This window comes from Patiria miniata, unplaced genomic scaffold (genome assembly GCF_015706575.1).
Source record: "Patiria miniata isolate m_02_andy unplaced genomic scaffold, ASM1570657v1 HiC_scaffold_22, whole genome shotgun sequence".
NCBI lineage: Eukaryota > Metazoa > Echinodermata > Asteroidea > Valvatida > Asterinidae > Patiria > Patiria miniata.
The window spans coordinates 17,425,138-17,448,562 of NW_024037061.1; the positions used below are offsets into that span (position 1 = coordinate 17,425,138).

The window sequence follows — 23,425 nt, forward strand, 5'->3', positions numbered from 1 at the left end:
ATTTTCTACATGACTGCTTTTGTGTTTTCTCTTTGATTGCACACATGTATGCTAGGAGGAGTGTGCCAACATAAATGAACATTTGTGTAAACATTGAGTTATTGAGACCTCAAACACATGGGCTGCCTTTATTAATGTTCAACCTAACTCCGTCCCAAACTGCACATCTGCGTGGTAAAAAAAAAAACATATCTGAAAATTGTCAGGACTTTCCTCAATTGTAATTTAACACTCTGAATAAGTCTGAACTATGCCAAGTTATCATTCCACACAGTCCGTGGTTAAAGTTACAGTTTGCAAGAAGTTAAAGTTGCATTCCCTATCCTCTTTTTTTCTATTAATATATCTTTAACTTGTAGTGTTTTATTCCAACACAATACTCCTTTTCCCTTTTTTGGACATCTGCATCACTCTGGAAAAAAGTTTTGTTGGGGGTGCAAACAGATCGACCTTGTGACCTAATGTGAGCAGACTGGCTGCCGGTCCGAACATTATCGATACTGATTGTGGGGTGGGAACCAGACTACCCCACGAGAACGGAATAATAGTCTGGCAGCCAATAATTGGAAATTGTAAAGTAACAGTTCAACAATAATACCTAAACATGGACGTGTTTTTCTGTCGATGTCTCATTCAAAACTGAATAACTTCTGTACTGCTAGAAAAAAAAGCCAATTAGAAAAGAATCTATTTTTTTGGCTGAAACTTGAAAATAGCATGGGGAATACATCTTTAAAGGGAATGTACAACATTTGTTTTTGCTTCAATTTTCAGAAATAAATGGATTTGGAGGATTAGTATGTTATAGCAAATATTGTTACACTGACTTGTTTCACGTTTTGGTTTCGTAGATGCTGGAAAAACCAAGAAAACCAATCATGTTCTCGTAGTCTGGTTCCCTGACCCCACTTAAAGGGAATATACAACATTTGCAAACATCGAAAAATAAAACTACCAAGTTTTTGCGAAATACCTTAATAGGACGTTGGTAAATGACAGTCTTAAGCATCCTGTAAAATTATGGCACCTGGTATACTGTCATTTTCAAGAAAAGTGGTATTTTTGTATCAATTTCCAACGCTGATCGGCCGATCAGCGTTGGAAACAACTGGCTTTTTTTCAAATACTGGCCCCAATTGACTATTGCACTTGTTTGCAATCGATTACAAACCTATGAACGGGTACGAGCCGGCAAGACTGGTTCCCTGACCTTACAATTCCCCAATGTATGTAAACTGCTCTGTTTCTTCTTATATGGAGTCAGGGAACCAGACTACAGGTAAATGATCGTTTTTCTTGGTTTTTATAGCATTTTCGAACCCAAAACCTCCAAAAAGTCAGTGTAACTATATTTGCTTTATATTTCCAATCCCCCAATTCCATCCATTTCTGAAAATTACAGCAAAAGCAAATGATGTATATTCCCTTTAAGATGAAATGGAGCAATTTACAGACTTTAGGGAAATGTAAGATCAGAGCATCACTCTAGCAGCCTTGTAGTCTTCAAAGCTGTGTAATCAATTGCAAAGAAAATGCAGACGAACTAAATATGAAAAAGTAGGAACACTTTTTGAAAAAAGCCAGTTTTCTCCAACGCTGGTCGGCCGAGCAGCGCTGGAAAAATACAGTTTTTCTTGAAAATGTCAGCACACCAGGAGCCACAACTTTACTGGATGCTTTAGACTGTCATTTCCTAACAATCCAGTAAGACATTTCATGATAATTTGATCATTTAGTTTTTTGATGTTTGCAAATGTTGTATCTTCCCTTTAATTGAAAGCTTGTGAATATATGATAATGGCATCCCAAATCCTGCTGGCAATAAAGCCAAGGGGCCATGCCATGCTCAGACCACAAGGAAGGGATAAGAATGGCAGTCAAGGGGGCAGACATGCCAACTGCATGACTCTGCCAACCCAGCGATTAACATAAACTGCATGATTGCACAATTGATCAGGCTGCTTGCAAAGTATGCATGGTTCTCTTGTAGTACAAATGTACACACGTACATTTATGTATACATATTGTACAACGACCATTGAGCAACAGAAGATTGGAAAAAAAGTACCCACAGGTACATGTACAGTGTATAAGACCATGGATGAAGGAAGACTACACCTTACAGTTACATCTGTATCAAACAATTTATAAGACTGGATGTCCTTGATTTGCTGAAAACACCCAAAGTGGTCAGCAGTCATTGCGCCCTCATTTCACAATGATCAGAAACATGAAAATGCTTCGGGTCATACTGGAAATCTGTGAATTTTATCAACTTAATAATGAACAAGGCAAAACACAAAACAAAATGCAGTGACGTGCAATTATCTAGCATAGCAAATGTCACACTGTCACATCATCATGACAAATTCAGTTCTAGAGACAGAAAAAAGAAAATTGTAAAGTTCTGCAATATGTACACCATTTTGCATTTTTCAGATTTTTCATAACCAACTTTTTGGTTTTACTTTATAAATATTCCACAATCACATTGCAATTGGTAAAGTTTGCATGGAAATGCTGTATAACGCTAGGTTTACATAAGGGCCAACTGGGCTCACAAAATAGGTTTTCATTCCATGTAGTGTAATCCTGTAGAAGTAACTGAGGAGGATTTAAATTCACATTTATTTACTAATTTAGGAAAGTAAATTTATGACCCCCTTAGCAGTTACACTGTAGTACATGTACCCGAAACTTATTCCATCATCTGCATACATTTGTATGTGTACCCGTATCATGTTACTTGGCATTTCAAACATCCCACTCATTATTGATAATTCCACAGACATTTTCCTTTTGGTAATAACATTAACTCCTGAAAAAACAAGGCAGGAAAAAATTCACAGCAACTGAAATATTTTGTGTGCATTTTGAAACACGCAGCGTCGTCGTCGGGGAGAGTTCGCCCGAGCCCCGGCCGGGGCTTGGCAGCCCGAGCCCTGGCTTCAAACTGACCCTGTGCAAACAGACTGTAGATTGTCTCCGCAGGTATTCGGTAGCTAATACAAGCAAGCCCCGCCGGCCACGCTTCCTCTCGCAAAACCAATATAATACACGCACACAAACGACCGGTCTTTGCTTGCTTAGGACTACAGGCACAGCTGTGCTGGGGAATATCGGTTTGTAAATGTTTTCACAGTGATGCTGGTTCTTTTTCTTCTTCTTCTTCTTTTTTTTTTTTTTAACTCTTGGCGAGTCGCAGTGAGCGAGTGATCCAAGTGATCTGACCGGCGGGGCTAGAGAGACGTCTGGGGAGTTTTGTTTGTCGACTGCTGGGTGAGGGGTGTTGAGGGGGGCTCAAGGGTGTTAATGAACCGTTTGGCAGGGGATGGTGGGATGGTGTTATAGAAATGTGAAAGGGACTTGTGATCTGTTGACAAGATGAAAACAATGTCTGGGTATGGTCTGGAGAGTAAAATGCCCCATTTTACTGCATCAACTCAACTTAGTTTCTGTTGAATTGTATTGCACACTTCAAAAATGTTTTGTTGCCTTTTTTCATGTTAAGAATTTTTATAAAATCTTAACTCGTTCAGTATCCATTAAAATAATTCGGCTCGCTTAGAGTATGTTACAATGTGTTCCAATGGAATTTCAAAGACAATCTTAAAATCACCAATGCTTATCTGAGTACACTTTAAAGTAAATTACATGCGTGAATTCAAACTTAATAGACATTCTTCTGCAAATCCTCTTACAGAAAATCAATAGATCAGACAATGCGCATGATTGAACATCATCACTCTCAACTTCCTGGCTGCTGTATCTTTAAGTACACATGAACTGAATACAGACCAACAACTCCCTATTCATGCTTTCTTGGTAATGGATGTTTACCCACAAAACCTGAAGTGGACTTAAGGAAAGTGGGCAGGCAAGTAAGACTAATGAATGGTATGTGTGATCACTTCGCTTCAATCATGGAGGAAGGAAAACTCCATGCTTCAATGAAATGAAAGTTTATAATTCTCTACATTAAACACCCAGTAAATAGTGTTCCTTTGAGTGTTTCATCACTTCTGAAAATGATGACAGACCGACGTTAGGCCCTACAGTTGCTGCACTTGCTTGCTAAACTTTCTATATGTGAGAGTTAAAATTACAATTTGGCTTTATGTTTGAAAAGGTTGACCAGCCTTGCATTAACAAGAAATGGTGTTGACACGCTTGTCAAGTAAGGCCAAATAAAAAAAAAAACACGTTTAGCGTCCCCGCCTGCTTCCTTTTTGGAGGCCGCCTACTTTTTTTTTTTTTTTTAAACCCCCCCAAAATGATAAATTTTAAACAGTGACATCATTTTGGCCTCTTTGTCTGTTGCATCTAGCCCATATAAAGCTGGTATGTCATTTCCTGAGTCCAAGTGGCGGCCAATTAAAAAAAAAAGATGTCGGCCATTCTGAAAAATAGCCCGGACGGTCGTTTAAAAAAAAAAAAAAAAGGGCCTCCTCCTTCCTTTTTTTCCAGAAGGCAAACATGTTTGTTTTTTTTATTTAGCCTACATGTACATGTAAGTTGACGAATATTTATCATTTCTGACCAATTAAAAAATTTACTAAATAAAACACAGCTCTTCCCCCCCCCCCCCCCCCCTTTACAGAAACAGACTTCTGGCAAACTTTGTCTAAACTTCTACAAGTTGAAGAATTTTGGTTTGTCATAATTTCTGTCAAATTCAAGGATTTACTAAATAATACTGATTTTTTGGGGTGTTTTTTGGGGGTGTTTTTTTTGACGAATGGACTTCTAGCAAACGTCTACAACTTTTAATATCATTCACAATTAACGTGAATATCAAAAGTCAGCTATCGCGGAAAATCTCGTAATCCAATAAAAAAAAAAAACCTGGGGGCGTTTATCTGGATTGTATCTCGTTACACATCCGTGCTAAACTGCAATAAATGTCATTCAACTCTTTAATTTTTTTCTCCCCCAACTTCATCACATCCTATTGATGAAACTAACAAATTACAGAGAGTGTCAAAAAAAAAAGGGTGAACGTCCTACCGTACGCTCTCAGCAGCTCCGCGTGTTCAACATTCATCTGTGTACCGATCCCGGTCTGGTGAGCCAGGCAGGAAATATTCCTGCATTAATTTGTATCCTGATTTCTCCCACTCAAGTGTTATTAGATGTGTAAATTATACAGATAAGTTCCTGTGCACTTTACATTTTACCGGCCTTGTCAGGGTCGGTGGTGTGAAATTTACACAGCGCTGTCACATTCGGGAGAGAGTGTGATGGACAATATCACATGAAGCCAGTGGATTACATTAAAGGCAAAGTTGGGGATCCAGGCATTTAACAAGTTTAAACTGATGACTTTTGGTGTATCTTTTGCTGTGTTGCTGTGTAAATTGGGTATTGAGTTTTATACAATGTGTACAAGAGGGTCTTACACTGTTACAAATTTGATACATCGTTAATGAAATGACATGCGGTGTTTGGGACTGGTGATGATGCTCTGTGAAGTGAGCTCAGGTGGAAATCGGAGATTTAAATTACTGTCTGGGTTTAACCATGTCTTCTTTTGTAATTTGTATGTGATTAATTTCTTTAAATTCAAATTGCCTTTGAAAATAAAAAACTAAAATTATACTTGGATCTATACTGTCATGTCAGCAGTATTAATTTAAGGTAACAGACACCATTTGCAAAAAAAGAGCTTTGGCAACAACAATACAGTAAAATCTGAAGCAGCCTAAGCAGGTTATTAGGCCTAATATCGTAGATATGTTTTTTTGAGAAAACTGCAAAAATGTTCCTTCATAGTATTTCTCGACACAAAGCATCCAGGTTTCTGTTGAGAGCGCGATGGATCGGTCCTCACCACTGCAAAGAAATGATGGTTATTCCTCTTTTCTCGAGAATGAAAGCAAGGTAGGCACAACAATTTCACATGATGCTTGATCCTATTAAATACTTACAATCTAGTAGGATATTTCATGATGTTTTGAGAGTTTCATATTTGAATGTTCTTAAATGGTGTCCATACATGTACATGTACGCACAGTCGTGTTTTACTATACGCCTGAGGACAACCTATTGTGTTTCCCTTTGTCCCTGTACTTTCCCATAGACTAAGCACGTAAACGTACGATCGAGGACAGTTTCGAACAAAAGCACCGTCGTTCGAGGACTGAAAGGATCTGTTGTTATCCTTTTGTAATACAAGACAGAAACACGCATACCGGTACTTGTTCGGTAGTTGTGGGGACTACACACGAGTGGTCCCATGGTAGTATGGGGACCGAAGATGCTGTGGGGACAGGAGAAAGTCTGCATAACTCGGTCCTAATGTGCCTAACAATACAAAACTTCCCCATAACACGATACAGCCCGCTCATCACATCGCAGGCTTATGCACATCATTTCCCATAGGCTTTGATTTTTTTTAAATCTCTGACATTCAATATATCACACAGCATTTCCGTTTTTTCCCTCCACTCTGCAATCCGATAAACCAATTAAAATTCGCAAAAATTACTGCCCTGCTCCGCATGAAGAGATCCTGATTTACAATCTCCTAACACCTGACATTTTCTCAGCCCCTTTTGGGGGAATAAAGGCTGGTTAATTCACCTGGAAACACTCCACCATGTAAAAGGATATTGAGGTAAAATTGGGCCCGCAGGGGACCAGACAATAAATTCGCTGATGAAACTGTATCTACTGCAGTGTCTATTTGCAATTCAAAGCGCAGCATCGCGAGCTTCCACAGGGTTTGGAAAAATGATTGTGCAAAGCAACATTTTGTATCTCAACTGATAGAGGCATTACAGGCTTTTTGGCTTTTTATTCTGATCAATCCGAAAAAATGCCCAGCACTTGTATTTTAAAGCTACAGTCCATCATTTGCAGCTATTCAAAATGTAACTGACGCAATAATTGTTAGAAAGCATGCTTGATTTAAACTTTAAAGGGACTAAACTCCCTGTGAAATTATTCTTTCTGCCAAGCTGTCAATGAAAGAATGCCATTTTAAATGATGCGTCTAAAGATAAATTTTGGTTACTAGTAGTTCGTTTTTAAATCAGAGAAGCGCGCGCAAGCATTGACACAATGTACGCGTGTGCAGTTGCTCATAATTCGTCCGTCCAGTGGCTGCAATCGGCTGAATAAGAACGTGTCCCGGACGCTGAATTTGGCAGCAGCAACTTTGATTTGAAATCAAGATCCTAGAATATTGTTCAGAATATAGAGCATTCACTGAATGTAGAGCATTCACTGAGCTAAACTTTATCAGGTTAGTTGTTCAGCACCCTTTTTTAGATTTTGGGCACTTTTGTTGCTTCAAACGAACATAATGCACAAATTACAAAAAGATGTACTCTACTTTTAAACAACTTTTTATGCACGGGTCAACTGGTTACATGGATTCACCTGCTTGGTTATCTTTAATGATAGCGCTACCATTTATAGAATACTGGTGCACAACTGCACCTCTCTTCAAATAAAAAAAAAGAAATCTTGAAGTGGAGAAAAAAAATCAATGTCAAAATATCTTCTGCTTTGATTTTCATCGACGATAATTCAATCAAAGCGGGTCTGTGAGGGAGATTAATATCATCCTGACTGTCCGGCAATTTCCTGTCACTTTCACAACCCACTCCCATCAAGCAAACCGGGGAGGGAGGGAGAGCGCAGAGAGACCAGGGGGTTAATTGGCCTAGATCTGGGGCCAGTATGCACGTCCTTGTCAACCCCCCAGCCTATCCAGGTGTGCTGGGCAGGTAACGCGATCGCCTACTTCAAGACAAACTCAAGCATCTGGAGCCATTACACCAGGGCCAAAACCCGGCTTTGGATTGCCGTAAAGTGATACCCCCCTCGCCTACTCAGCCTTCCCCCTTGCTGAAAATTCATGACTAAAGGATGTCAGAGCATTTAGGCCAACTAAAGCCCAAGTGTCCCCCGGACCATTGATCTGAGACCCACTTAGGGGGTTGGTGTGATGCCCATTTACAAGTCAAAGAATGCGCAGCGGTGGTATGGATGTCCTGGGTTACCATTTCTCCGGTTTGGTGAACTGGATGGTGGTGGTTGGGGGGGGGGGGGAGGGAGGAAGGGTGACAGGGGCAAGGCAGGGATAAATGTTATAACAGGTGATTAGTGACCTTTTTCGTTGGCTTGACAGGTTTACCTGTGCAGTGGATTGGCACAAGGAGGTCAACCGGTTGGGGTTCGACTGGCAATTTATGCAGCAGGTGCTGAGACTTGGGAGTCCACTCATCACAGTGGATTCCAAATCAACCCCCTTTTTTATGGAAATGACACAAATCCAGAACTGCCAAAGTCATAATTATCAGCCGGCCTATAAAACTCCCAGTAGGACCACACTACAGTGCTATCAACTTTTGCGAAACACAAAGATCTTTCTTTAGAAGATACAACTGGATCTTTTAAAAGGTTTGACTTTAAATTTTATTTGACATAATATTGTGCAGTAACTTTTTTTTAAAATCTGATCTATGACTCAAGGATTTACAACATAATAAAAACATGGCAGTCAGGTATCCCCATAATCCTGCAATTTATAATCGAAGCAGTGGAGGAACATTGTATTCTATGAAACATGCAATAAAAACATGATACAAAAGTCACGTGTCTCCCTGAGCATTCACATTAACAACAAAAACAGGGACATACTTTCATGCCCGCAGTGTGATATTTAAGGTATGTTCCCTTGCAACATAAGTACTAAAAATAGCTGGGCTTCCGGGTGACTGATTTAAGAGAATTTTGCTCACTAAATCTATTTATAATGATGCCATTTTTCAGAAGCTGTGTAAATCTTAAAAAAGACATTCATCATTCTTGCGGGTCTGAAATTGAAATTCCAGTGTTCCTCCAGCACAGCTATTTCAACTCCTGGTATGTACACACAATCAGTGCTGCTTCAAATTGTTTACAGTGCTTCTTTTATTTAAAGCAAAATTTTAAGCAACAAGCAATACCATTCTCTAGGAATTCCCAAGTCTGTGTCCACATCCGAGCAGTTTGCAGCCAGTGCGATAACGGAATATATCTGTTACATCAAAAGTGGCTTGCGCATGATGCTACACATCCTGTAGGGACTTGTGATTGTTAAATGCATTCTCTCAAGCTTAATCAAACTAAACATTTATAGATGAACAACCTTTTTCGAAGTCCAAAATTTGCAAGCCCTGGCCATGCTTTTTTTTTTTTTTTTACCTTTCTCTCTCAATAGCTATGCTAACTAGCAATTTGTCGATCGGCCGTTATCAAGTCTCCGAGCATTCTTCAACAGCGATTACAATCGAAAACTTGAAGCAAAACTGCGTAACGCGATACCCAGCAAATGTTCTTCGCCTCCGTCTCCGGGGACCCCCAGCAATTTGGGGCTGATTTGATTTCAAATGCAGGGGGATCAGCTAAAGATCATGCATCTTTTATTCTAGAGTGTGTGTGTCCCTTCCGGATAGAAAGTGAGAGTGTTGGCAGTCAGGGTTTGGACATGTTAGAGCGCGCAGTGCCCTGGGGCACGCTGCATCTCATGAGATTGTTGTGTAGTCCCCATCTTTCTTTCTTTCTTCGGCCACACGTGTATATTTTTGTGGGGTCTTTTTTTTTTTTATTGGCTCAACAGTGTAATAATCCTTTTTATAGCTCCATGAACCGACCTAGAAGGGCAAGACATCAAAAACTGGAATTGGTGCATTTTGTGTTTCAGACCGACCACTGAGATTTTTTCCACTCTGAGAAACTGTGGACTAAGACCTACATGTATGGATTATTTATTTAGAGTCTAATTTACATTGTACACATGTACGTGTTGTTTAAATCATGTAGCAATTTGTGTGAGTGTCAAATTAGTTAATAACTCACTTACCGGTATGAACTGAAATATTTTATTCATTTTACGTATAATTAACTGTATTTCCCTGTGCATGTTTGCAAGGAAACTTCGTGATGTAAATCCTAAAAAAGAATTCCCAATACGAAGTAGTAAATCGATGGACTATTCTTTTTTATATAATACCTGAATAGATCCTTGTCATTTGATTGATGGAATTTAGTCACATGACATTGAATTATTAGCCCCATTTCATTGACAAATATTCCATTGTATGTCTTACGACATGCATCCTACAATTTGGTTCCATTTATTTACCGTGCATTTTGGTTCCATTCGTTTCGCTCCATATCATGCGCGCCTCGCTATCGATCGCGAAGCATGAAGTCTATTGCCATGAGATTGCAGCGTTACACGTTGACTATGACCAACCCTACTGATACTGTGTCGATCGCAACCTTTGACATGAACCCTGACACTTAACGGTGGATTTATTATTTGTTGTGGATGGCAATGAAAGGAACTAAACTTGAAGGTAAGCCTAGGTATTTTTCCCATAAAATATCAAATGACAAGGAAATTTACATGTACTGTAGGTGAAATATATAAAATAAATATTGAATGTTTTTTAATTAGTGCAATGGAAGGAATATTTTATATACTCGGCTACGCCTCGTTGAATGGAACGGTCAATCGTTCACCTCACGAAAATATTCCTTCCAGTGCACTCATAAACATTCATTATTTGTATACCAAGCCCCATGTGAATTGATTGTGTCTACTTACTTTGTAGTATAATCTATCGAAGTGTACACAATGCAAAACTAGGATTTGATGCATACAAACCAGCATTTTGATGCATAATCAAAATCCTGGGTTAATGTACTTCTCAGTGTTTCTTATGGGGGGGGGGGGGGGAGGCTGGGTTTGCACAGGGAAAAGTGGACTAAACTGGGTCAGTTTGCCAAGTCCAAAATGCATCTCAACCTTGACTTTTATAACAGGATGCCCTCAAGGAGTGTGTGAACTTCTGACCTCCTTTTTTATATATATATTTTTTTTAGTTTTGACCATCGCGTCCTCGTTCGTGTTGCAGCATGTGTTGATCTCCTCGCAGCCGCAGCGTACAATCTTAGTTCCTCAAGGCTATGATTCAGCATCAGAATTTTTCTCCTGCGCACATTTGCTGCAGGCACTGAGCAAGGTCAAAGTTACGCCGAACCGAATTTTACTTTTTCTCCAGCATCAACAACCCCCCTTTTAAATCCCAAAACGAAAGACAAAATTATAATACTCTGAATGGCTATTTCCCGAACGCTTAGTACAGTAAGTTATAAATGCTTTCAGACAAATACAAATGAATTGTCAGGTAGGATTAGCATTGTTTTGATATGCCTTTACAATCTGTACTGTGCCATTGGGCAAAAGAGAACTTGCCATCGCTTCAAAATCTCTGAGCTTATGAACTTGTGACCCTACACTAAACACGTATCTGTATACAAAAAGCAGTAAGTTTCTAAGCCAATTTTGAAGTATCTACGTGCGCGCTGTTCCTTTGCCCCAAAAAACACTTGACATTTTTTTGCTATGTGGACCAGTGCTGAATAGCAAACTGGAAATGCAGTACCCTGACTGCGGCAGCCAACAATTTTTAAAAATGGGACAGAATTTACAGCATTCACCAGGGTCACAATACAGCAAATCACCCGTGTCTTAATATTCATTCCGGCTGAAATAATGAGAAAATGGCAACCCCATCCCCCCCCCCCCCCCCCCCCCCCCCCCGAAAAAAAAGGGCAGTGGGCTCAGCAAAAAATGGTCCTTGCACGCTGCGCATCCTGTTCGCGTTAAATGGGCAGTTGGGCATTACGAGAAAATTTCCCTGCTTCCAGTGAGTCAGTCGTTGCCTCGGGCAAGATTACACGACCTAATTTGTATTAACAGCGAACCCCCCTTCTCTTTTCTGCATACGTGCTGGACTAGAGACTGTGCAACAGTTCGGAAAGCTGTTAAAACATCGCCAACCAAGGCAGAAAAGGCCTGTATCGTCTTGTTCTTTCTTGACTCCAATTCGTGGTGCATTTTTATTTCTGCTCCATTGAAACGTATTGATTTTTTTTTTTTACATCAAGACAAACACAAGCTGCTCAATGATAATGAACTTCAAAAGTACATCAACACGAGGGCCTGTATTTCAAGTTATGTCAAAAAAATGTGAAAATTAACAACATTTATAAAAATTAACAACATTTATAAATTTATATAATTTATGAAGGGAAAAAAGGACCTGCACCAAATATGAATGTTTGAGCATTTCAATTTTGTTTTTAAGTGAACAAGAAAAGGTTTAGCAAAGTCACTGGATAGTCATGCAAAATAATATGCAATACAAATGAACATTGCTGTTCCCTGAATCAAAAAATGACATTCAACTGACGCAAGTTTTATTTTCTTTTTAAGAATTCGGTCTAAAATGTCCAACTGATGCAGGATTTTGCTCCTTAAATCCTTTTTTTAAGTATAACCTCTTATATACTCAAACATATTTCATAATTTTATGACTAAAAGGTGATGTACATAACATTATGTCTGTGTAAAACGGGAACATAAAGTCATAATTCTGGACCGTTTAGTACCTGCATCGTGTTTCAATTTGTGTGCAGTCAAATAACCTTGAACTGTAATGACACAAGAGTTCAGGTGGGACCATACCAGTGCACAGGTTACTCAATCAGAGTAAATCCCTTGATCAAAATGGAGAGAGAAAAAGACTACCAGACAAAATTCTAGCCAGGAGAGTTTGGCTGCTGGGAAACCCTCTGTAATCCCCAAGGTCAACAGAAATAATAAGCCCAAAAATCCCCAAAAGTCGTTATACATGGGGTTCACGACAAAGTGCCTGGGACAGGGGGCAGAGGGCGCAGAATTTCCAGGGGTGATTTATGGACGGCTGCAGGCATGATTTATGCTTTGTTTCTTGACAATTTCCAATTTGACTTTAACTAGTCTGCTGGGATTCGGCTGGGTGTACCAAAAGTGTAGGAACTACCAATCATTCGTAATCAAAGGCATTAATCTGGACTTAATTGCTTGTACAATTTACACTATACTGGGCTTAAAATTGAGCAGAATTCACATAACTAAACCTGTAAGAAATAAAGCGAAATGATACGTTTCACAAATCGAAATTACAGAGCAGACCAAACTAAGTCTACATGTACATGAATATCCTCATACGAAATGTGAATTTAACAAAACAATGGAACCCGAGAAATTAACAGGGTCGCTAGATTTCATTCTTTTTTCACCTTTCTTCCTTGCATCATAGGTAATATTTGGTAACCACAGAATGGAAAATACAATGTACATACATGTACATGTATGTACCGGTATGGCCAAGACAGCAATGCAAAACAAGATAATAACTATCACTATCAGCATTTTCAAAAATACCTTCTAAGTATTCAGTATCAACAGATGCTACTAAAAGCCAAAAGATATGCCTGTCTTTTCAAAACTGAGGATGTTTAAAGCTATAGTCCATCATTTGTAATTTGTGCATTTTGTTCGTTTGAAGCAACAAAAGGGTTCAAAATCTAATGAAGGATACTGAGCAACTAACCTGATGAAGTTTCAGCTCAGCTTCAGCTGTACATATCGAGAAAAACAGCATTCTAAGATCTCAATTTCAAATCAAAAGTTACTGAATCATGTTTTGAATTGTTTTGAATTGCAGCCATACGCAACGTAGCGCACTGATCCGACGAATTATAACAACCGCGCGCGCGTGTGCGTCGTTCCAATATTTGTGCGCGCTGCGCTGAATAACAAAACGAACTACTAATTTAAATTTTCCTACGGTGCTTCTTAAGAATCACCGTTGGAAATGCCTTCTTTCGTTGATTACTTCAAAATGACAGCTTCCCAGAAGGAATAATTTCACAGGGAGTTTAGTTCCCTTACTATCTTTCAACCAAGTTTGTTTTTCAACAATAATTACGCCAGTTACTTTTCGGATGGCTGCAAATGATGGACTATAGCTTTAAGTGCCATTTGGGGCAAAATCTTGGCAACCACCGTTGAAATTTATGTTGTCGATGGCCGTCTAGACACAAACCTACACCCATTGTTGACAAAATTTGATGAGGAAATCTGAAAATGTTGTTCAGTAATAGTATACACGTGCTTTCTCATTGCATTCATCATTGAAGCTTTTATGATAAAGGCGTTTGGTACAAGAAATTTTGAAATTTTTAATCTCCAGAATTTAGTCAATATTCTACAATATTGCAATATGTGGTCACTCACAAAACTGAACAAAAAGTTGGATGTACATGTATGTACAAGAGAAATATTGTTCTTCAATGGATTGCAGATAGTATCTAGAAATATTACACAAAATACTGTGGTTTGTTACTGATGGGGGTTTCCAAATAAGCATTCAATTCCCCAGTTATTGAAAATAAATAGCATTAGCCACAGCATGATGCCTCTATGCCCACAATAACCACAAAATACCGGTACATTCAAAATGCTGTTGGGGGACATGCATGCCACTTCCTGTTTGTACTTTTTAGCTTTGACAGTAAACAATGAAAGAGTTTATATTTTATTTAAGGGAAAAATTATTTGTTTATACATTTATACGATAAAAAAATAAACATTTTTTCTGGACCAAATCCATTCTTGTTACCGATTTAAATGTAAAAAATCCAAACAGTTTGGTAATATGATTACATATTTTACAAACAAGAACAAACTTAGCTCCATGCACATGAACCTTGAAATATTTTACAAATTTTCGTGTATACCATGGTATCACGACGATTCTTTCCCTATTTTTAAATGAAGAATTACATGTAAGGTTAAAGTAGATAATCTGCACTAATTGAATTTTCTCGAGCTTTAAAGTTTGATTTTAAGGCTCACGTCACTTAAACGATTAAATTGATCTCACCCAATGTAACACCATTAACAAAGATTCTGCAATCTTATCTTGTCGATCAGACAACACACATTTGGAAAGCTGTGTGTGCAGTATTCAGATTTTAGAGGGGTCGTGTAAACTTGCGCACACATTTTGCAACATGCATACCGGTAAAGAACATTGAAATCCCGATGCTGGCATATTTTAATGTAGTGGATAAAGCACAGTTCAAGAAATCAGTTTACTTCGAAAGGGCTCATGGTTGACGAAAAAATAAAAAGTGAAATACACTTCATGGTTCAATACACATACATTGTACATAATAAAATGCCATTTTTAAACCATTAATGCCGATTTTTTTTTTAATTGGATTAGGGATTTTTTGGGTCCTCGGGTCCGGCGGCGAGCAGGAGAAAAAATAACAAAAAATCTAAACATGCGCCCATAATGGTGCACCCAGTAATCCGACAAGGTATTCTGACACGAAAGTACTCAAACGAAATTTGCCATGAACTCAACGTTAAAAATAGTGGTGGGATTGAAATCTGGATTTTTTTGAAATTCGGTTCGAATGTCACTTTTCAGTTTCGATTTTGAAAAAAGGATATATTCAAAAGCAACCTTAAAAAAAATTAAGCCTTCCATTTTTGTGTGTGACACAGGCTAAAGAAAACAGCTGGAACATCCCCCAATTTGCTCCATGGTCTCTGATTATCAGAGTTCCCACCAATTTATTTGAACATTACAGTTCTGGAGTGTTTTTGTAAAGGCCCAGTGTTCATTGTATCACGGAGAAATAAAAACAATATTCCTCTTTGATTGAATCATGCAAACCATACCCAGTCATTGGGAGGGCATTGCATGCAGCACCTCACTTGTCACTTTTTGTTGGCATGCCTGTGAGCTGAATGGAAACTTCCAGTAAAATCGGATAACTGTTATTCGGTTTGAAAAAAATTAGGATAACCGGCTTTGAAATCCCTGATTTCTCCCACCACTAGTTAAAACTCAAGTAGAAAGTTTGCAGACATTGCGGTTCAAAAGTGAATAAAAAGCGTGTGAGTACTACTCGGAAGGCAACTTTTTTGGGGGGGGGTCATCAAAAGTGGAATTTTTGGCGTCGATTTAAAAAAAAATATCCATTTCTGATTTTTTTCGGCGGCGTATCTGTAATCCAAGTAAGTTAAAAAAAAAAATGGCCTAACTGAGTAATAATTATGGTTAATCCAAAAGATCAGGAAGAACATTCCATTTGATTATAAACTGGCCTGCATCATGGTGACATACAAAGTCCACAGAAACCACTTGTGTGCATTGTTGAATTTTAATGTCACTCACAATTTGTCAGGACCTCTGAAACTTCCGCTGTGATATAGTCTGTGGTTTTGTTCCTTGATTTTGGGCTGTTCTCACCACATCAATGTCATGATGCAAACCAGTCCCAGGGAAAGACAGTAGAACTGTCCTTACCTTTGGCGTTCTTCCTGGTGTTTTCCCAAGGCACCTCTGGTTCCTTTGGTTGTTCACTTGGCATGTACCATGTGGCATCCTCCTCTGCCATCAGTACATTCACATCCACTTCGCCCTGCACAGAGGACGGACCAGTTTTCTTTGTGGGAATGACCCCCGCTGTTTTCCTGGAAGCATTTTTCAAAGGCAAGGGGCGCGAGTCATTCAAATTGAACTGCTGCCTCTGCAGCTGAATTTGGGCCTGCAGAATTTTAAGTGGGTGTACTTCTTCGGGGGCACCTTTCTCGCTGCTAGGGTCCGTGGTATCGCTGGAGGTGGACACTGGGTTGGATATAAAGTCACCCGTGGAAGACACTGTGCTGTTGGAAGTTTTACTGGCTTTCATTGCTTGGCTTACAGCTAGTTTTGATTGCTCCATGTTCTCAACTTGGAAATTCTGGTTGGTCCGTGAGATAAGTCCGCCTTGAGATGAGTAAGACCCCGTAGATGCGGTCTCATTCATGGACTGCTGGGAGGTAAGGGAGGATGCTGGCGAGTGATGCGATTGGTTAATGCAAGTTAGCTGGCTGAAAGAGTCAACAGGCTCCTGATTAGTGGTGGACATTGTGGTGTCCGGGGAAAACACGCTGTCTAAAAAATCTTGTGTCACACTATCACTGTCCACAGAAGGGGGTTGGTGGTTGGACAGAAGACCAGGCATTGACTCTGAACTATTTATTTTCGAATCATTGGTCCTCCAGCAATTTGACAGCATGTTTGGTGTTTGTGTGGCTGAGCGGTTGGGGTTTTCCTCAACCAACGGCAACTGCCCATCACTTACAGGTGTCGATGCATTAAAATTTTCCAGGGATGGGGGCTGGTCAAAAGATTCAACACTCAGTGGGTTTTGAGACGACTTTTTTCGACCGCGCCTTTTCTTGGGGCCAATAGTACTGGCTGTGAGCATGTCATTGACTTCGTCTGACTTTTTGCGTTTGCCCTTTTTCCTTGGTTTCTCCTCTGGTCTTCTTGTGTTCATCTGCATGGGTACACTCTGCTCCAGGAAATCACTAAACTGAACCTGGTAGTCCGTAGGAATATTTGCTGTATTATAGGGTGGGGATCCAAATGAGTCGCCTATTGAGACCAATGGCGGGGATATATTCTGGCCGTTAGCAGTGGATGGTGAAAACATCTGCTCAGGCATTTGAGAAGCGTATGATGTTTGATTTGATGGGATAGGTGTATATTTCTGTCCCAAAATACTGCCGGTGTTATCCATAACTGCCTTCATTCCTACCGGGCTGTGTGACGTTGGAGTAAGTTTGGGAACAGAGCTATCCATGTCAGCGATCATGTTTCGACAGGCAGCAGACAAGGCAGCAATGCAGTTCTGCCCACCAAGTGAGGAGGAACTGTCACTGCTGTGGCTCAGGTATTCCATGTGAGATCCTTTCACTCCATCATCTTTTTTGTCCTTCAAGGACTGCGTCAATCGCTGAAGCTGCTGGACAGCATTCTGGGAATCTTTTCCTTTGTCCTGTGAGGTGACAGTGGTTGGGGTCGGAGTGCTTTGATTGGTAGGGGCAGATGTTCGAACTGGCTTGGTTGGGTTAGAATCTGGGGATGTTTGCGGTGCAACTCCGGCATTGGAACTGGGTGTGGATGGGGCGGACAAGGCAGCTGCACACGACTCAGTCACTGAGGATGGAGCACTGGTCATCTTAACACTTTGGTTCGTTGTTACGGATGATGCACTGGCTGATGGGGACTGGAAATTTTTCCCCATGCCCGTACTGTTGTCAGATGAGTTTGTCCCCTGATTGTTGAATAAACCACGAGCCATGTTCCCACCAGTAGCATTCGGGTATGGAGGATTTTTCACAGGCTGGGCCAGGCTACTGACAGTATCTGGAATTTGGGGCGCACCATCGATGGGGTTGATTCCTAAGGCAAAATCGTCAGCCATTGGGTCCCTTGAAAGGCGTGCTAGTTTCTCCAACTCTGCACTGAAGATCATATTTCGCCGTATGTCTGCTTCCGACTGAGTTGCATCAGTCGGCATTTGGTATGCTGGGGGACAGTTCTCATTAGCAATGGCATTGGGGCAGTTCATTGCATTATACCTCTGCTGGCCTTCAAGATATGTCTGATTGGTGTACGTTTCTTGGCAGCCAGCATTGGTCTGCATTGTGGTTGGACTGAATGCATCTGTTTTAGTTCTGTTGTTATAGTATGCAGTATTTGTGTTACCAAATGAATGACTGGCAACACCTTGCTGATGAGTTACTGAATCAAAGGACCTTTGGTTTGGGTTTTGCACAGGGAATGTCGAGGCTGCCATTCCTGCCTGCATGGACGAAGCACCGCTTACGAATCTTCCATCAAGTGATCGCAATCTTCCGTGCCTTGTAGTTGTAGTCCCAGCACTATACTGATTGTAATGTTGATACTGTCCATCCATGTTAGGTGTAACAACAGATTGGCCATTATTCACAGATGTGTCAGCAGTATTGTACCCCCTATATGGCATATGATGTGCGTTTTGAGACTGGTTGGGCATTGGTCCAAAGTGTCTTAACTTCTGTGACTGTGAGCTAGCACTCATGTTTGACTGACCCATGGCAGTTTGCTGTGAATTTGTGACATGTTTGTATCCTGGAGCTCGTGACTGACCCACCGCCATTTGATTGTACGCTGTACCATTTCCTCCTGCAAACGTTTTAGCGGCTTTGTTGTTGTAATTCATAGAAGTAGATGTGGGTGTGTACATATCCATACTGTTTACTGAGGGGTATTGATTTGCAGTCATTTCAGGGTTTGCAGATGGATATGGTGTCTGTCTTGAATTGTTATACTGCATTCCCTGCATGGTTGTTGAATTCTGATTCCTATGTGGAAACTGGGGGTACATGCTACTGCTGTCCACAGGCACAGAGTCCAATGAGCTCAGGGCCTTTGGGTTTGACATAGAAGAATGGGATGGGAACTTTGACTGTGCTGAATAACCCGAATCTGCCCAGCCATCATTACCTGTACCTGCTGTTGGATACGACGGTTTCTTGACGGCACTTGATGAGTAAGATTGCATGTAACTGCCTCCTTGAGTCCTTCTCATATGTCCAGCTGCCACACTGGATGCATTTGAGTCCAGTTCTGGAAAAGCTGTTTGATTGTACCCAGTCATACTCGAATAGGACTGGCTGGATGGAGGAAACTGGTTGTGTGCATTTTCATATGGTGCTCCAATGGGGTACGAGTTTGAACGTGTGTAGCTTGACACGTTGCTTTCTGCAGCAGGAACAGACATCCTCCTTGTCATGTTTTCTGATGCATAATCCGAGTTCGAAGAATGTTGCTGCAGAGTAGTGTTCATGCTGTTCATCCCTCGTGTCTGCCTGCTGTACATAGAACCTGACATGTACTGGTTGTTATAGGCATTCGATCTACTCACATGCCCATATCCAAATCCTTCAGAAGTTGTGTCACCTTGTCCATATTCGCCGTAAGGCATGTTTGCTGGATTTGTGGCCATAGTTCTGTTTGGCACGGGGTACATTTGTCCATCACTGCCGCCGGTGGAATGCAACCCACCCGACCCAAGGAGAGCATTGTCCAAGTCACTGCATTCAAATCCTTTCAAGCTGTCGGCGGTGTTACTGCCGGCACCGACACCGTACGAGTTGAACCCAGCGGCCGCGTCCATGCCTCCTCCCCCGTGATAAGCCTGTGCAGCCCGGGCCGGGTAGCCTCCGGCGCCCGCCACCGCCGACCGCACACCGTAGTCGACCCCGCCAGCTGTGACTGGGTTCCCGGTCATCACCGTGCTGCTGTTGTGCTGTTCGTGCGAAGCGGACGGCGGCAGGTGACCGGGTGAAAACATCACGCACACGGACCGACCGACCGTCACGAAGCGTGCTTCACCGGTGCTAAATGTCCATGGGCCATGCTTGTCAGAATTTCGAGCGCTTTATCTGCCGTAATAAAACTGCCATTAGGCACCCATAAGCATCCATAAAGCAATCACTATAATCTGAAGTCCACACTGAGGCCTGTGCTGCATGACAATAATCAGGTGATTAAAGTTGTTATCCAGAATTCAAGATGTTTTTTCGTGTGATCATGGTGACATACAATAATGTGATCGGAACGCGACTGTGAAACGTAAACTTATGTTGGACAATTTTCCACCATGAAAATGCTGGAATACTATGAACTGTCACACGGTTTTAACATTACTATTCACTGGTTTGCTTGCGTCGACGACAGTTTAACAACTTTTTAAAAGTTTCACGAGATCCTTCCCGTCTCTTTTTTTTCCCCCGAAAGGCTTTTAGGACGGGGCTTACACCGTGCTGTACCGGTAATCCAAGCTGTCATTTACGTTCACTAAACGGTACGATCAATGGTTGAGAGTCGGTGCATGCACACAATGAATGTCACGGAATGTCGATAGTCACTCGACCAGTTTGTGAGCGCTCACGCATCAACAAGTTTCATCTCAACGAGGCACGCTTCCCTTTACTTTCCACGGATTCCATACGAAAAAGATTGCTCAAAATGTCCTCCCTGATCAAAATTCACAAGTGTGTCGAAATACGAGTGAGTGCTTTCGCATGAAGATCTCACATTCCTTCAGTCAAATTCTGGTTTATTCCAAATGAAAAGTTCACACAACTTGCACACTATAGATTTGTACACTGAGTGCATGCTGTACGGTACGTACGCGTACGCACGTTCGTATGCAAAGTCGTCGTCTGCAAGTGGATCGCCCGTCCATTGTGTGTACAAAACGCCGTGCGCATGTATGAATTTTTAATGTAGAGTCGTCCATTCTCTGACGGGTAGAAATCAGCTTGTCATCACGGTCGCCTTTAAGGACTTTTTCAGTGGAAGGACATTTCCACAAGTCACCTATTCCAAATAGGCAAATTCCAACACGATTAATTCCCTTGAATAAATACCATAATTTATTGAATGCGCTTTTACGTAAAGTGGGCATGTTAGATATACAGTTATACCTCTTTACACAATAGAACAGTCCGAGACTGAAGAAATGGGCCTATAATAAAAGTTCAACTCAGAATTTGATACGCAATATTTGGACAGGTCGATAATGCCTAATTACACTTCAATGAACCCCTGTCCAAAGTGGGAGGGACTTTTTTTGGCTCCGGGCGTCAGACCTTTGGCATCCCGTGTGAAAATCTGGTGGCTGTCGGGGTCAACGCTTCCGCACGAGTTTCCCTGTTTTTCTGACATGATATATTTTAGAGGATTTCGGGGGGAAAAAGCCCTGCTTAATGATAAATCCAGTAATGTAATAAAAAATAATAATAATAATAATAATAAATAATATAAAAAGAGGGGAAAAAAGAGGAATTCCTTTTTATCGGGAAATCAGCCACAACTGAAACTGGACTGGATTTTCACCTCAGATCACGCTCAGATCATTTTCAAATGGGATGTCAACTGTGCATGTGTACTGTCCAACCATGGAGCTATAGCTCCATGGTCCAACAAATATTTTCGAGATCGATGTGTTTCAACAAAATCATTGTGTCGTGAAAATCGGCGATATTTTACAATATAACAAGATTGATAACTGATGATAGTCATCAAAACAAGAGCATCTACAAATGATCTTTACGGAACAATCTGAACTTCGTTAACTTTGAGGAATCTTAAAAATGTCGTTACCATTACCGAAAATGTAAACAGAGCTTGCCCGAAGAATTACCAGGAAAAGCCGGTGATCTATTCTACTGCCGTGTTGTGTACGTATTGTCATGGTGGAGCCTCCCCATAGACAAACTGTCTATCACTCCGCCCATCAATTAGCACCCCCATTGAGTACGACAATAACTTGCCAATCACTTGCCGCAGTGTTCGCCCTAATTGGGCGTGTCTTTACACAGCTCGGGGGATTGAAAGTGATCATCATTAGTTTGACTCGACAATGGGGGGCTATAAACAACCGATTATTTATCTGTATGGTGCCACGGTGATTGACGGCGGAGGAGTGTTATACACATGCAGCCCACCGTGTTCAACACACGGCAGAGAACTGTTTATGCATATGGCGCTGGAGCTCCATGTACGGTCGTTGCTAGGTGATCGTCGTCAGGTCACAACATCAAGCTTTTCAAACATGTTTACCAAAAAAATATGAAACATTTGTGCACCAATCGCAACACTGAATAATCCTATCGTTAAAGAGAACATCTTAAACTTGTGCTTCTTGGTACAAGTTCAATTATGGTAATCTGTTGTTAATTTTCCTCCGTGTTTGCTAAAGAATTCTTCCCGCGGATGAAATGTTTAGTCTCAAAATTTGTTTTGTGTGTAATGCAATTTCATAATAAATTGTAATTACACGTATTCCATGCATTTTTTAAAACTAATTTGTTTTCATGGGTTGCATTTTGTTGCAAACACCAGAGAAAATATGTTACAAAATAGATTTCACACATCGATTCACATTAATTCTAACGACGAGATTAAACTGTTAGTTTCCCCCGAGCTACTTTGCGATGTTTTTTTAAGGGTTGTATAGATCGACGCCCAAACAAGAAGCAGTAAAATAGTACCTTTTCTTCGTTAAAATATAACATACAAGAAGAGAACTTTATAATCAGTGCTTGTACAAAATATTCGCGGTTTTTAGTGGGTATGATGGACACAACAGGACACTCTGGTTTGACATAATTCAGTGGCGCGAAATCAGCGGATTTCATGCTAAATGTTTATTTCAACACAAAGTTATATCTGGCTTTTTTTTTAGTGGGGGGAAGCTTTCACAGCAAACGTATTTATGATATTGTATACAATAAGCACAGGCCTTCATATAATTAAATCTAATTAAATTTAATTACTCTTCATCGCCGACGGCTTTCAATGGATGATCAGTAATGAAGGCCTGCATGTGCATAGTACCAAACATAATAATGACTGGAAAGCCAATTTCATAAGCTACTTTTAGATGAAAAAATACTGAAGTTGCTCAATCCGTACAAAGCATATCACCATTTATTATTTAAACACGATGACCCTAAAACCTCTTTCGTCCAAAAATGCGATTTCAAGATTCGTCTTCAAACATCACCAGCGATAAAACCTCAGTTTGAAAGTTAACAATTTTTCAACAAAGTCCTTTTGAAGGCCCGTCTTTTAAAAAAAAGAAGTGGATATTATAAATCATATTGTTTGCCTAACCAGGGTTGTTCCTAACA

At 40.6% G+C, this 23,425-nt stretch overlaps 1 protein-coding gene across 1 annotated transcript; it reads right to left on the reverse strand.

Moving 5' to 3' along the window:
* Window positions 1-15,381: 15,381 nt before the first annotated feature.
* On the reverse strand, window positions 15,382-20,978 carry LOC119730385 (putative GPI-anchored protein pfl2). The gene has a single exon (XM_038203251.1). The coding sequence runs from the start codon at window positions 20,074-20,076 to the stop codon at window positions 16,168-16,170; it is 3,909 nt and encodes a 1,302-aa protein (XP_038059179.1). The 5' UTR covers window positions 20,077-20,978; the 3' UTR covers window positions 15,382-16,167.
* Between the last annotated feature and the right edge of the window lie 2,447 nt (window positions 20,979-23,425).

What these genes read in the sequence shown, in the direction of transcription:
- LOC119730385 (XM_038203251.1), bottom strand. Translation starts at nt 20,076, where the DNA reads ATGTTTTCACCCGGTCACCTGCCGCCGTCCGCTTCGCACGAACAGCAC.